Genomic DNA, 15,175 nt, shown 5'->3' with positions numbered 1-15,175 from the left:
GTTAACTCATGATTTCCTGGAACTGTATGATGATCCCATTAATTTTAACATACAGCTCAGTCTTTTCCTCAAATTGTATTCTTATCCAAATTGTAATCCTCTTAATAATGTTTGTGCTGTTATATTAAAAGCATACAATAAAATTTAAACAACCTTTTAAACCTTCTTTTGTGTATTACAATGTATATGGTACATATCGAGCGATGGAGCGTCACGTATAACTAATTTATCTATATATATATAGATTTATATATATCAATGCAACTGGTAGTGTTTCAGAAAAGCTCATCAGTCTAAACGTTACAAATATTTTAGTTTTATTAGATAAGTATGATATACCAGACAACAAAATTTATTGTATCATAGCTCCTTAACTTACATTTTCGCTTTACAGTTTCAAATTAAAGTACCGTTTCTGTTTCTCGAAGAACAAACGGCCCGGCATGGCCAGGTGGGTTAAGGCGTTCGACTCGTCATCTGAGGGTCGTAGGTTCGAGTCCCCGTCGCACCAAACATGCTCGCCCTTTCAGCCGTGGGGACATTATGATAACACGGTCAATCCTGCTATTCGTTTGTAAAATAGTCCAAAAGTCGGCGGTGGGTAGTGATGACTAGCTGCCTTCCCTCTAGTCTTACACTGCTAAATTAGGGAAGACTAGCGCAGATAGCCCTTGTGTAGCTTTGTGCGAAATTAAAAAAAAAAACAAGTACATACCATTTCAAAAACTTGTACACCAGAAGCTTGTATCACCGCGCCATCTATGCTCAGTCAAGTACACTAACAAATGGGAAAATTAATCGCTATTCAATGCAACAGTTTTGTATTGTGTATGCTATGTTAAAAGGTTAAACTAAATAACTAAAACAAAATAGCTCTAACTTAAGCTTCTTCTTATAACTAGAAGGGCATTCGTAAAATTTATTGTGTTTGATAGATGGATTTAATTCCTTACCAAAAAAAAGACATAGGCTTCTGAGTCGGTAGTAATAATAACGCTAAAAAGAGTAAGTTTAATTTTCAAACGCGTACTACTTAGGTTATCCTCTTTGTGAAAACCTGTACGTGGTTGTGTACATCAATAATCAAAGTTTGTTGTGCATAACTTTCTTCTTAACCAAACTGACAGTAACGGCAGTCATCAGTGAAAAGATTTCTATTATACATTATTCCTGAGAACGTTGTGCCATTTACTCGAGATAACAAGCTTCAGGAATATACATGACAGAACAACACATACAAACACAAATAACAATTGATCAATTTGAAAGACTTTTGACATAGATGACAGTTACATTCACACACTTTTTTTTTTCAATACTGAAATTACGAATTCCGGAAACAAGAAATCGAATTCGGTGCGTGATCTTTGATACATTTTAGATTTACAAAAGAGATACCAAGTGCTATCTCATTATTCAAGTTGATATTTAACTGTACTAAGATCAAGCTGTCGAATACCACCTGAAACTTTTCTTGTAACAGTTATAATGTTCTTACATTTAGGCAGTAAAATTCGAAATTGCTCAGCATTAATAATTACAAATGAAATTTTTAACATTAGGTTTTTATTTCCTTTTCCTTATTCAGAAGAGAATTTGATCGGTAAATGAAAAACAAGCTTTTATTCTTAATTCACAGAAATGCAACTTTAAAACTTCACTAGTAGTTTAATCAGTTTCATCTAACCCTAACACCAACAAATAATTGATATGAACTAAATCTTACCAATAACTTTAACGTATAACGAATAAACACCTGTTCTTTTACGGCCTTATTAAACAAATATAAAACAAATAATACAATATGTGATAATTCTGGAATAAATATAATCGTGGAAAATCCTCTTCTATTGTCGTTTATTCTAATGATAATCCGTCAGTTTGTTCTTCTCGACGGCGGCGAGTTGTTTGTCATCACTATTCCTCTATATAAAAAGACATATTTATACCAAATGAACCATGTTTCCTTCATTTATAAAATTGTTTATTATGTAAACTAGCAGTGCATTTTCTGATTCCTAATCAATTAACAAAAGTTCTTTCGTTATATATTCTGAACTAAAAACTCAACCATAAATATTTGTCTTTGAAAAACATTGCAATACGCGTAACTTTTTGTTTGTTTCAATTTCTCTTATCAACATAGAGTTCCAACATCGCTGAATTTGGAACGAATCTTCAACGACGAGTGTATTGCTAATACCAACTTCGGATAGCGTTTAAGCTTTAACTGTCAACTGTGCAATCGTACTCAAGTTTATTTGTTTGTTGTTTTTTTCTTTTAAATATTAGCCGAACATGAATATTACAAGACGTAAGGAATTTTGACTTTCCAACGTTATCACTGTTGTAAGACGTGAGTAAAATATTGTAATTTAGACGTTTGGTTTCATAAAGAGAGTTAGTGGTGTGAGGTAAAGACAATACGTCATGTCTAGGACTTTCCAGAATTGTGTATCTAAATTTGAACGTTGTTGTTGAGGGTTTATATTTTGATATATCAAACAAAAGAGTTACTAGCTCGCTACGTAACTCTGTAATTCATTTTATAAATATACTAAAACGTTATTTGAGTTAGAGAATGTGTTCGTCTGCTAATTTTGAGTTGTAGATAACAGGGGAATTTAACAAGGGAGTAGCTTTAATTTTATATGTGAGTTAGGACTATCAACGAACGTGGTCTTTCAAATCGTGGCATGGCCTAATGGCAAGGACACTCGATTCTCAATCCGTCCACTGTTTCAATCATGGTGGTATTAAAATGTGACAATGAAGCCCACCATTCATTAGTAAAGTACAGTTCAAGAGTTGGTGATGTTGGCCAGCTGCTTTCCCTCTAGTATATAATTTTAAAATCAGGGATGGCTAGTGCAAATAGCTAAGTTCAACAACAAATAGGCCTGGCATGGCCAGGTGGATTAAGGCGTTCGACTCGTAATCTGAGAATCGCGGGTTCGAATCCCCGTCGCACCAAAGATGCTCGCCCTTTCAGTTGTGGGGGCGTTATAATGTTACGGTCAATCCCACTATTCGTTGGTAAAAGAGTAGTCCAAGATTCGGTGGTGGGTGGTGATAACTAGCTGCCTTCCCTCTGGTCTTACACTGCTAAATTAGAGACGGTTAACGCGGATAGCCATCGTGTAGCTTTGCGCAAAATCAGTGGCGGCGCCGAGGGAGGCTTGGGGACTTGAGCCCCCCCCCCAAATGAGCCAAACTACCCCTCAGCCCCCAATGTTGTTACCTATATATATTCATAAAATATGGAAAACATAATCGTCGTTGTTGCTTAACAATTAACATTAAAGAGACATAGATCTGTAGAACTCAATGTCTTCATTAAGACGGAAGTATGTGTCATACGTCCCATAGCAAACCATGGTGTGGCAGAGGATGACTTTGCAATGGAGCTCCACCAGTTGAACCAGCTAATTGCCAGGAAGAAAGACAAGGGGCAGGAAGTATCCACACCATTGGAGCTTGCAACCATGCTGGAGCCATACAAGGATGCCTTCATGGATCTCCACAAACTTGTATGCATCGCTGTGACCCTGCCTGTCACTTCAGCTGCCTGTGAGAGAAGTTTCTCATTTCTGAAGCTTCTCAAGACATACTTGCACAACAGCAGTGGTAACAACCACACCAGCAACCTTGCTGTCATATCAGTAAACTACAGGAGGGCAAAACAACTCGATATTGATACTGTTATAGACACATTTGCTGCCAATCACCAGAACAGACACATTGTTTTGAAGTAATATTGACTATAAATACAACATAATGAAAGATAGTTAGCCTGATAGTGACCTTACTTTTCCTCATAGTGTATTAACTTTACATGGGATAATTTGTTTCTGCTATGTAAACTATGTCTTCATGTTATATTTCTTTTGATTTATAGCTTTACTCTTAATGGTATATTAAATGTTCAATCTAAGCCAATCTTGATTTTCTTTATTATTATGTATTACCTTGGGTGGAATTTAGGTGAGCTTCCTCTTTTATATATACGCATATTTTCATAAAAAGATTATTTCTAATTTATAATAATGAATAAATAATCTTGAACGCAGTTCAAAATAGCACACCTTTCTGAAATTTACCTTGGTATTTACATTATTATAATTTATCATCTATACTTCATATTGATGGCATTTTGGGAATCCCCATCCATAGTTTACCCCCCCCCCCTCAGTCCTCCCAACAAAAATATCCTGGTGTCGCCACTGCGCGAATTTCAAAAACAAACAAACAATCAAGAACAAATAAAACTTTGCATATTTTTAAACCAAATAAGCAAAAAGGAACCCGTCAGCTTTTGAAACCGTTATGACATACTCGTGGCTTTAGGATTTTGTTGTACGTGTACTTCAAGTTAAATAACGCTTGTTATAAGAAAAATAAAGAATATGTCAGTACAATAAATGTTTGTAAATTTAGTAAAATAAGTAATTTTTGAAAATTATTACATTGTTATAAATCTTTACGATCTTATAAAAACTGTTACTAAAATACTACTTCAAATCTAAAAGGCTTTATACTACAGTCTAGTCCCAATTGTGTTTCGATTAGGCTTACCTGGACGGAATGTTGTATACTAGATTACTACCCAAACGACGTCGTTCGCGGGCTTTTCCAGCTTCAGAGAACAAGCAGGCCGATGCAAAAATGTGGAAGAAGATAGAAATGACACCAAGAGCATAGGCCCACGAAATATAGTTGAAACTTGAACCAGGTAACCACGAGCGGTCGTAGCACAAGCCTCCGAACACTGCCACAGCCAGGAATAAAGGTAGCGCTGCAGTATAAAGTGAAGATTGCACACACATAACAATCGAAACAAAGTTTGGAGCAAATCCATATATATATATAACAACTTAAAAATCCCCTAACTCTTCCACATCCAGGTTTAATATAACAAAATTCCCCCGATATCTGCTACATCTAGATTTAGTATGATAGAAATTCCCAGAAATCTGCCACATCTAGATCTAGTGTGACACTTACCTGGAAAATATACCACATTTAAATCGTGTATAATAGCATTCCCCTTAAGTCTACCACATCTAGTTCTGGTAGGATAACTATTCCTCAAACTCTGCCGTATCCAGATCTAGCAAGACAGTAATCCCCAAAATTTGCCACATTTAGATCTATCGTACATAGAAATCAATACAACCAACAGCAACCAGTGACTAAGCGTATATTTTATCTTATTGTCTATCTGCCCATTTGAAAGGTAAAACAGCCACGATCGTGTTCAACAACAATACAAGATGATTGCAAATCAAAGTTTCAAATTCTTTGTACATTAGAAACGTTTATTTACCTGTAAGCACACAAAGCACAGCAGAAGACGCCAAAAGAAACACTTCAAGTTTCATCAGAACTCTCATGACCACAGCAAAAACTGTAATAAGAGCCATCGTCGAAAACCACAGAGCAAACGACATCATCGTCTGGACGAAAACAAACCATCCTGTAACAACAATGAAGATGTAAAAGTGTAGGTGCATAGATGCAAACATTTAAATGCTTTAAGAAATATTTGATCATTTGAACTCTTAAAAACAAAAGAAACTGTTGAGCTACACTTTTACTACATGCCTATTTAAAGAATACATATCTCAGTTGTTTTGATGCGTACAATTTTTATAAGCCGATATGATTGTAATAAGTACTGAAAATTGATTAAAATGTTTGTTTCTATTATTATTGCACAACAAAAAATATTAACTTCACATAAAAATTCAAAACATTCATTACATTTCTCTAAAGGTTTACAAAATATGAACGATTTATTTGTTTAATTATTACAACATAGAAACCCATAAAAATAAGAAAATAGCATTGATATTTCAAAACAACAAGTAATTAAATAAATCCACAGTTTCTAATTCAGCCTAACCAAGCTAAGAGTAATTTAATAGGTATTTGTAAAACTTAATAAATCCACTTTCCTTATAGTAATTTATACATTTTAAATCTGAATGTAAAGAAAAAATAATTTTTTTCGTCTGATAGATTGTCTTTAAACCACTGAAATAGTAAATTTTTTGGTAAATGGTCATTATTATTTACCGATATTGTTAATAGAGTAAATCATATGACTCGCCATTTATGTGGTATCCTCAGATAAAATGTTGAAACTGAAGGCTGAGATTAAATGTAAATAAATCTAAGTATATCAGAATCGACGACAGATAAAATGCTGACAGAGCGGATTCACTAGACAGGAAATAGAAGACAATACTTGCAAGTTAATATCTTTAAGTAAATGGACTGTGAAGTGTGTGCGATGCAAAAATGTATGAACTTTTTTTGTCTCCTTAGTTAATATGTAAACTTTTCAATAATTTCAGTGTCATTTGAGTTGATTTTGCATTACAACGTCAGTCAAGGAAAAACCACAAAGTTTCCTTCGCTTTGGTTTTTCACGTGATGAAATGAGTCTGATACTAAAGACGCCATTTTATGAAGATTATTTTAGCATGAAACATTATAGACTTCTCTTGATAAATTAGAGTTTGATACACTATCATTAACTTGCGAGTGCCCGATCCTCAGTCAAGTGTATAGTGAGTGTGCTTAGAGAGTGTGTGTATGTATACGTACTGTGTGTATATATATATATATATAACAATATTTTTCTTTGTTTTAGTCAGATTCTACAGTTCTTAAAGATTTACAGATTTTTGCTCTATTCTGAGATTGTAGCTTTATTTCAGTCAATTCTTAGTTAAAATAATATTTTATTTATTAAGTTCTTCGTCTTACTTTCCATTTTCTTTGGAATTCCTTTGTTTGCGAGTTTACTTTGTGTTTACTTGTTTCCACGTTTTTGGTTCGAAGAAAACTTGAACTGTTGAGAAAAATACAGGGTGTTCAGAAAGTCACTGTGCACTTATATATTTATTAACAGATATGTTTCAATATAGAATACAGGAGGTAAATATTAATGACAATTATAAATAATGTTGAAAGTGACCCCCGTTGGCATTAATAGAGGCCTGGATCCTTCTTATTTTGTTTCCAAACACCGCTATCAGTTGCTGGCTTGAAATAGACTGAATAAAATATGATTACAAAACTGCACAGTGACTTTCCAAACACCCTGTATATTAAACATTTCTCTCCTCTCTGTGTTCATCACACCACAGAGAAACACTTGCCTGTGTTTAACTTTATATATTTAATAAATAAACATTGTTAAGTTGTACACTTTTGTTTACTTTCTTTTGTCTTCTTAGTATCAGACCTTTACGATACAGTGTACATCGGTTCTCTCGAGTTCGTGGGTCCTATCTGTTTACTCTGAGGAAAATCAGTGAATATGAGAGTATTATGCGATTGAATTTTCTGTACAACAACTACTGAAGATTTTAACAACACAGAAAGAGGAACTTCTGGATCTAAAAAAGGAGCAAATGCTAGTTCTGCTTAGAATTACAATGAAATTCTAAGAATTTAGCAGTGAAAGTACAAAGCAATGCATAACAATACATCAACGACATTGTATATACTTTAGCCAGTGCTGAAAACTTAATTTTGTTACACTGTTCAGAATGCCTCAAACACACGTAACGGGACCACAATCTGAATATTAACAAAAGTAAAATATCCTTTTCCGATTGTCACTTTCTACATATGCCCAGAAAACCAGATACCGTAAAAAAAGTGTCGATGACTGAACTAGAGCGCTGGACATTTTAGAAACACACGATTGCACTGTTCTAATCATCTGTATGCTTTGTTTGTTTGGTTTGAATTAAGCACAAAGCTACACAATAGGTTATCTGCGCTCTGCCCACTACGAGTATCAAAACCCGGTTTCCAGCGGTGTGAGTTCCCAGACATACCGCTATACCATGGTGGAAGCACGTATATGAACCTAAACACATGATTAGCTTCTCTCACAGCCAGATACACCCTCATACTACCCAATCTAATTACAAGCAAACCCTATTTAAGTTGAAACAAATAAAAACATGAACATATCAGAATAAAAATGTATTAGTTTTTTAAAGTTATAAAAGGGCTGCAGTTATAATATCTGCAAACGATCTTTACTCGTGATTTGTTAATGTACTTACGAAAATTAGGAACACTAAATCTTGCTTATAACAACACAAGTACAGATTTTAGGTTGATATATTAAGACGTAAGATCTGTGAAACGTAAGGTAATTTTTGTTGTAAAATTAATTAATATTGCATGCATATACCAAATGATATAAAACGTGTGTGAGTGTGTTTTTCTTAAAGCAAAGCTACATCGTGCTATCTGCTAAGTCCACCGAGGGCAATCGAACTCCTGATTTTAGTGTTGTAAATCTGTAAACTTACAGCTGAACCAGCGAGGGACAATACAAAATGAAGAAGTGAAAACGGTTTTAGGATTCAAGGGTTCTAGATTCTTTATTCTGAAAATTATTTTTGTGCTTAATTCTTTAAAATGATTCAACAGAGTCTAATTCAGTGGTTCTTAACCTTTTTCAGTGTTTGCACCCCTTTCAAATCAGTAATCATTTCTCGCACCCTGGAAACTTAGGAAACTTCTTAAGAGAAATATAAAGCATACTCTTATGTAAAATATAGATTTGCTTTAATTATTCATGGGCATCCTCAATCATCTCTAGCTTCTGGATTAGTCCAAGTAGATGTGGTCTAAAAGTCACCCTCAATTTCTAGCTTTTGGATCAAGTTTTTTTTCAACTTTTACGTAATAAAAGTAGAGGTTAATTATGTTATTTTCTCTTTCCAGATAACATGGTATGGAGGGATTTTATTACACTTTACAATAAAAAAAGTAAAAGCAGCACTTCGGGTAGTGGACAGTGAAAAAAGAAATTTTTTTATCAATACTTACAAATTTCATATTTTTTCAGTTATCTATATCGTGTACTAATTTAATTATTGGCTTTGCAAAAAAAATATATCAGGGTCTGCAATTGTTTCATTGTCATAACAATTTGAAATTAAACAGGGATGATACAGTTATTTACGTCTGTGTTAAACCTATTTGTTTTATCACGATTCATCCCAGCAAGCTCCCCATGACAACAGGTTTGTAGCTATAGACAAAGTTTCTGTTCAACAATAAAACTCATTTGGAACGCAGTGTGTCAAAATCTTGCTTCCACGCGAGCGTTTTTACGGCACACAAACTGTGTGTTGTAAACCTAATGAATCTCACAATTCCTTAATGTTTGAAAGCATAGTTGAAAATTATTAAATATTAAACGTGAAACAGAGATAACGCTTCTCATTTTAAGCTCTTTTTATCAATATGTATTTTAAAAATAGAAAAAGGCGTGACTTGCATGGACTAAGAATTTTCCTGAGGAGGAAACGAAAGTCAATCCAAAACAGATGTGTACAACTTTTTATGTAACTATAATACACAACTTAAAGATACCTATGGGTAAGGAGAACCATTCGCTGATTAGTACATAGCTGATATGGTTTAAAACATCTAGTGTGTCCTAAATAACGATAATGCTTGGTAAAAAATATGTAGTTAGATAACATTAATAACTATTAATCGCAAAGTGCCACCATTATCTTTAAATAACTATTTAGGAAATGTTTTTTTTTGTGGTGACATTAATATATGATCTCAAACAATCGACTCGCTGTTTTGGTTTTTACAAATCTGATTGTTTACAGAAGAAATACAGTGAAACTACATACCTGGTTGTAACCAATCACGTATATCTTCATACTCATAACCGTAAATCCAGTGGCAACCATCAAACTTTCTGTAGTATGAGTAGGGTAGATGTCTGTAGTTATTAAAACAAGCATTCCACAAACCCATACGCACAAACCTTCTATCGGTATCGGAATCTGACTCTATCCAGTAAGGGCAGGCAAAGGAAATTGTTAATAACACTACTGCAATGAAAGTGAAAATGCAGCCAAGAACCAGAGTCCGGGAAGGACTTTGGTGCCATAGAGAGTCCACCATGTTAGTTTGTTGTTAACTCACGTAAAAGTGAGCCTTTGGAAATTTTAAAACCTTTATATTTCTTCTTTTGTACACTTTAAAACTTATTAGAAGATTGAAGACTTTATATTTACTCGTTATTTCAAAAATCAAAACAAACCATTAAGATATTTTTGTGTTACACTACAGAACTTTTAAATATATCATGAGCCTCAAGATGTCTCTTGATTTTCCAAAATTCTTTTATTCTCTTCTTAAAGATACCAGTAACTTTTTAAAACGTTGTTGTTGCTCTTACGTACTTTGGTAGCCTTGCTCTCACGCTCAAACAAAGCCTCGTCATAACAGACAAGAACCTAGAACAAGAAAATTAAAGCCTATTACAAGATGTAACTTCTCTTTACTGAATAAATAAACAATGTATGTTCATACTCAAAGACTTTAATGGCGTAAACAAAGATAAAGGGAAGAAATATGCCTGTTTATTTTTTTTTGTTGTTGACTATTTTAACACTAAATTATAAAATAAATTAGTTATGATAACACTGCACAACAATTTTTTTGAAACGTTTTGCTTCCTGAAAAGTTTTTGCTGATTGTGACAGATACCTGATGGGTATGCACAAATATAGTTTTGGTTTTGCTTCATCACGTAGGAACTCTGAGAAATAGACAGTTAACTGTTTACCGGCAATAACGTATTTAATTGCGTTTATGTTTCTAATACGCTATTAAGTTCAACATAATTAAAAGTGTTTTGCTCCTGATTTTCGTTTGTATTTAATGTCCGGCGCATCACGTTGCAGTGTCCAACAGTAGTCAGCAAACATTGACGGATTCCAGTTGCCCTGATATCGTTTTTCCATTGTAGCAATGTCCTGGTGAAACTGAAGATTTCGATGCAACGGTATGTGATGGGCAAATTTGGATGTGATTTTCGTGATCAGCAGTCAAAAATCTATAAGGAACACCCAACAATGTTCAAGAAGCAAAAACTTTGTTGTGCAGTGTAATTATTCTTAATTAATACGTCTGTTACACGTACAGTAGCTCTGACCTATTTTAGTCGGCTTATTGGAAAAAGATTAAGAAATTTATATTACATGAAAAAACACTTTAAAAATCCTGTTATTATAAACACAATTCATAAACTTATGAAGCCGTCAACGACAGTACTGAATAGTAAATAAACTTCTGGGAAAGTTCATATAAAAGAAGTATTGTATAGGCGAACCTTAATCGCCTGTTTACCAAGACAGCCAGCGACTTGTAGATAAATGAACGCTTATGACTGAGCAGTTTTAGATCCATTGTAATCTAAACTTCAGGTATTTATCTTATAATTAATAAAAACGTACAAGGGTGTGTTTGGCAGTGCCTGGTAAGTAATGAAATAAAAAGGAAGTGTGAAAAATATTATAGAATTTCTGTCTAATTAGTAATATCGTAGTTACGTAACTATCACCACGTTACATAGGTATTTGAAAATATACTCTCACATTTATACGATTTTTTTTTCGTTGGACTTTAAAACGTTAAGAACCGAATTAAGATCAGTTAAGATATGATTTATTTTATCACTAATCTACCGAAAAAAAATCACGCAACGAATATTTTTAATCACCGCTTTGAAAAGCTTGATGATGCGTTTTGCTAGCCCTAATCTTAAGTAACTGTTGAGCATCGATATTCTCCGAAACTGATCTAACGTGCGTTTGCTTGAGAAGGGTAATAATCTCCAATAGACTTACCCGAGACTACTGGTGTGGACTGGTATTACAGGAGATTAATTTAACAAAAGGTTATTGATGTAATTACCCATAATGCCAGTGAATTTAGTGTTACCATATATTGTTTTAATGGTAAACCCAGACACTAACTTAACCACAGTTTGCTGATTTAGTTACCGTTATTCCAATGTATTCGAAGCAACTGATGACCAAATGGCAACCAGTATGCAAGTTTAATCTGAATTTTCTGATGCAATTGCCCATAATTCTAAAGTATCCGTAGCGGTTGATAACTGAATGGTATTAGTTTATGCTGGTTGCTTTCAGAAGATTGCTACTTCTGAAAATCAGTCTATAAGTATACATATATATCCAGCATTATGGAATGTGTATAATTTAAAATGAAGCTCTACATACAAGACGTTCGACTCCTAATAAAATTACTATTATTTCTATTTTTATTATATGGCCCACTCTACACCTTAAAATAATTTCATTAGAACTGTACATATGTTAATATTAAATTCCAGCAGCAACTTATCGTTTGATCATGAGCTATTAACAGTTTAAATATACAAATATGGAAGTTTATATTTTTTTCCAATTAAATGGGTCGAGTGTGTCCCAGTGATTAGGACTAAAATGCAACAGGTTCATCATTAGCGTCCTATTGGGGTCGTAGGTATTCGGCCATAAAGTCAAAACGTTGGCGGTGGGTGTTGTTGACTAGCTTCCTTTCTTCTAATTTATTAGTTCAAAATTAGACAAAACTAACACACATAATCTCTTTGCACAAACATACTGGAAAAAGTAACAAAGATGTCACAGCATTAACGTATACAACTTTTTATACTGTAAATTTTAAATTAATGGCCCTGCATTTAATCGAAAATCGTTGATATTTTGTATTTAAGTGTTGTTCTTTTCTTCTTCGTACAAGGATACACAACCGGATTTTATCCTACCTTTAGAACTTCGTATGGTTGTTGTAGTACGGATCCTCTCAAACATAAAACAATCATGTGATGTGATATGCACCAAGACACCATAACTAATGATGTTCTTATTTGAATATCATATGGATATATCTTTACGAGAATACTGTCTATGCTTCCTCTTACTTGTATGAGATCATTTACAAGAGATACGCAACGTGGCGTACTGCCTACTGAAATCACGTTTCAATATTTACACTGAAAGAAAAGTACTTGTACTTTTTACTTCCTTGAAGACATCACGTGACATTACTAGTACTAAGCTACGTACCTTGACTTATTCTAAAATGTGGTACTATCTCTGCTACGGTAAAGTTTACATCCCTTGGGATAAAAGTAAAACATTCAGGATTGCAGTAACTGGTTCTCGACTAGTTCATACTGGCCTTATTTGACTGTTTCCAAATGCTGTAAAAGCAAACGTACGTGAAAGTCATGTTGTCTTACTCGTCCGTGGCTGGCTAACGCGAGATATACAGTGCGCCATTTTACGCCGACAAACGCAATTCACAGAACAGTAAACATGTAAAAACTATATCACACCTATACAGCGCATCATAGGCCTGTTAGCAAAGCAAAGCTTGTCATAAACCACGCACACTATTTCAGCTAACCATCCGGTATATAACTTGTTATAAAACGATATATTTTAGTTCAGTTAGCCTACCTTTACAGCTTGTTGTAAAACAATATATCCTATTTCAACTAGCTAACACCCACAGCTTGTAATAAAACTGCGTATTCTGTGTCAGTTGACCTCTAAAGAGTGTAAAAAACGTTGTACTCTTTTTCCAGGTAAAGAACACCTTTGGGTTTTCAAAACCTAGTAAATCGTGACTCATTCATTGTTATAAAACGATGCTTCAGCTCGGTAACGCTTACATAACTTGTTATAAAACTGTTTCAACTAGCTAACCCTTATTTTAATAGCTTGTTATAAAACAAGTTTTAAAGTAGCTAACCGTTGCAGTTGTTATAAAACCATTCATCATAATTCTTATACTGTGTTTTAGCCTAAATTAATCTTACAAAGAAATTAATTTCAATGAACGTTACAAAAACATCGAGGAACGAAGATATCAAATTTAAAAGAGGGATTGGTAAAGAAATGTCTAAACGTTCTGGTGTGTGAAAAATGTATTTAACATTCATGTTAACTATTCAAATTGCTGAATGTCTTTCTTCATTCTGTCAGGCTTTAAAATTTAGTAATAACAAAGTAATCAAAGAAAGAAAATATTAAATGAATCAGCGTTTTGGTGATTGGGATATGTGGAAACCAGAGTCGTTAAGAGTTAGGCTAGATATTGAGTAATAACTATTAGACCTTGATTTAAAGAAATCACTGCTCGTAAAGTATGCGTTGTTAGACATTTTGTATTTATGTAATATTAAGAGCCAAAGCTTCTTATGAAACTTAATAAAAATGCTTTATCACAATGTAACGTTGTCACGGTTTGCAAAGTCCAACTACATAATATGAAATTCTATAATTTGCGAGATCAAGCCATTTTCCGCAGTTTTAATTAATATACCTTTTTCGTGCCATGTCCAAATCGTAGGGTAACGTTAACTCGTATATTTTCACTAACTTCGCTTATGCATGGTCGCACTGTTAATCCGGGTTTATAATACTGTTCCGCTTAGCAGTCATATACACACATAATCCTATTTTTACATATAAATCCCGTTTAAAATAGAGCTACATTTGTTTCTAGGAGTCAGTTATCCAAGAAATGATTTGCTTGTTAGTTACTTATGTGATGTTTAAAGGAGAGAGAGGTACTTTGGGCTTGGCTCATCACGTATTACGTAGCTCTCGAGTTTGCTCATTAGTTTATTTTTGTTAATACTTTCTTATAAAATTGAGGCGAGTTATCTAGCTGGACCCCTCTCGTAACATATAGAATAACGTATCAAACTTTTAAGTATTCTAAATATACATTTATAAAAGTAAAAACTCACTTGTAGATATCTTAACTTTGCAGGTATACACGATGAGCAATTCTAAAATTGAGAAACAACTGCAAATACAGTAAATGCATAAGATCAATATTTTAAAAAGTAAAAAAAACAACAACCTATAAATATAAAGATTCGTTGTAACGTATTCTGTCGTTAGAAGGGTTCTTTTGGATTGCATGAATGGTACAAATAATGCCAAGTCCTATCTATGTACTGATAAAAATTTTAATTTGTTTCTTCCATACCGTTTGTTAAAAACAACGTTCAATTTGACGCAAGTTGTAGTCCTGTAATTTTTAAACAAATTTTTCAACATAAACTTTGCAACTAAATGCAGGCCTAATTTCAAATACAATTCAATATAAACTGCAAATCTTGTGTGAGTTTAATTTAATTATGTTTGATATATTACCAAACGCGTAACTCGCCGAGTAATTGAACAACAGGATGTTTTTGCTAGCCGTCTGATTAACTTAATATATTACAAACAGTAAACACTGAAAAACTCAATCAATCGCTGGATTCTCTGAATTTCCATTC

At 33.6% G+C, this 15,175-nt stretch overlaps 1 protein-coding gene across 6 annotated transcripts; it reads right to left on the bottom strand.

Annotated features, from left to right (window-relative positions):
* Positions 1-300: 300 nt before the first annotated feature.
* On the bottom strand, positions 301-14,690 carry LOC143249531 (uncharacterized). 6 transcript variants are annotated; one of them, XM_076499549.1, is made up of 5 exons: positions 14,636-14,690; positions 9,690-10,301; positions 5,327-5,476; positions 4,576-4,795; positions 301-1,925 (listed from the first exon to the last, which is right to left on the bottom strand). In XM_076499549.1, exons 2-5 carry the CDS (start codon positions 9,964-9,966, stop codon positions 1,877-1,879), a joined length of 696 nt encoding a protein of 231 aa, XP_076355664.1. In that variant the 5' UTR covers positions 9,967-10,301; positions 14,636-14,690; the 3' UTR covers positions 301-1,876. The 6 variants fall into 6 exon arrangements, with proteins under 6 accessions (XP_076355664.1, XP_076355662.1, XP_076355661.1 ...); XM_076499547.1 differs by lacking the exon at positions 14,636-14,690 and adding an exon at positions 14,206-14,430; XM_076499546.1 differs by lacking the exon at positions 14,636-14,690 and adding an exon at positions 13,338-13,487.
* Between the last annotated feature and the right edge of the window lie 485 nt (positions 14,691-15,175).

The sequence above is a fragment of the Tachypleus tridentatus genome, chromosome 4 (genome assembly GCF_004210375.1).
Source record: "Tachypleus tridentatus isolate NWPU-2018 chromosome 4, ASM421037v1, whole genome shotgun sequence".
Classification (NCBI taxonomy): domain Eukaryota; kingdom Metazoa; phylum Arthropoda; class Merostomata; order Xiphosura; family Limulidae; genus Tachypleus; species Tachypleus tridentatus.
The sequence above is the reverse complement of the archived record's forward strand: the minus strand, read 5'-3'. Positions and strand labels throughout refer to the sequence as shown.

Excerpts from the sequence above, each read along its gene's own strand:
- LOC143249531 (XM_076499549.1), bottom strand. The coding sequence starts at position 9,966 with ATGGTGGACTCTCTATGGCACCAAAGTCCTTCCCGGACTCTGGTTCTT. Across the intron at positions 5,477-9,689 it reads ACGTGATTGGTTACAACCAG|GATGGTTTGTTTTCGTCCAG; the intron begins GTATGTAGTTTC and ends TTGTTGTTACAG. Across the intron at positions 1,926-4,575 it reads GTATACAACATTCCGTCCAG|AGGAATAGTGATGACAAACA; the intron begins GTAAGCCTAATC and ends CTTTTTATATAG.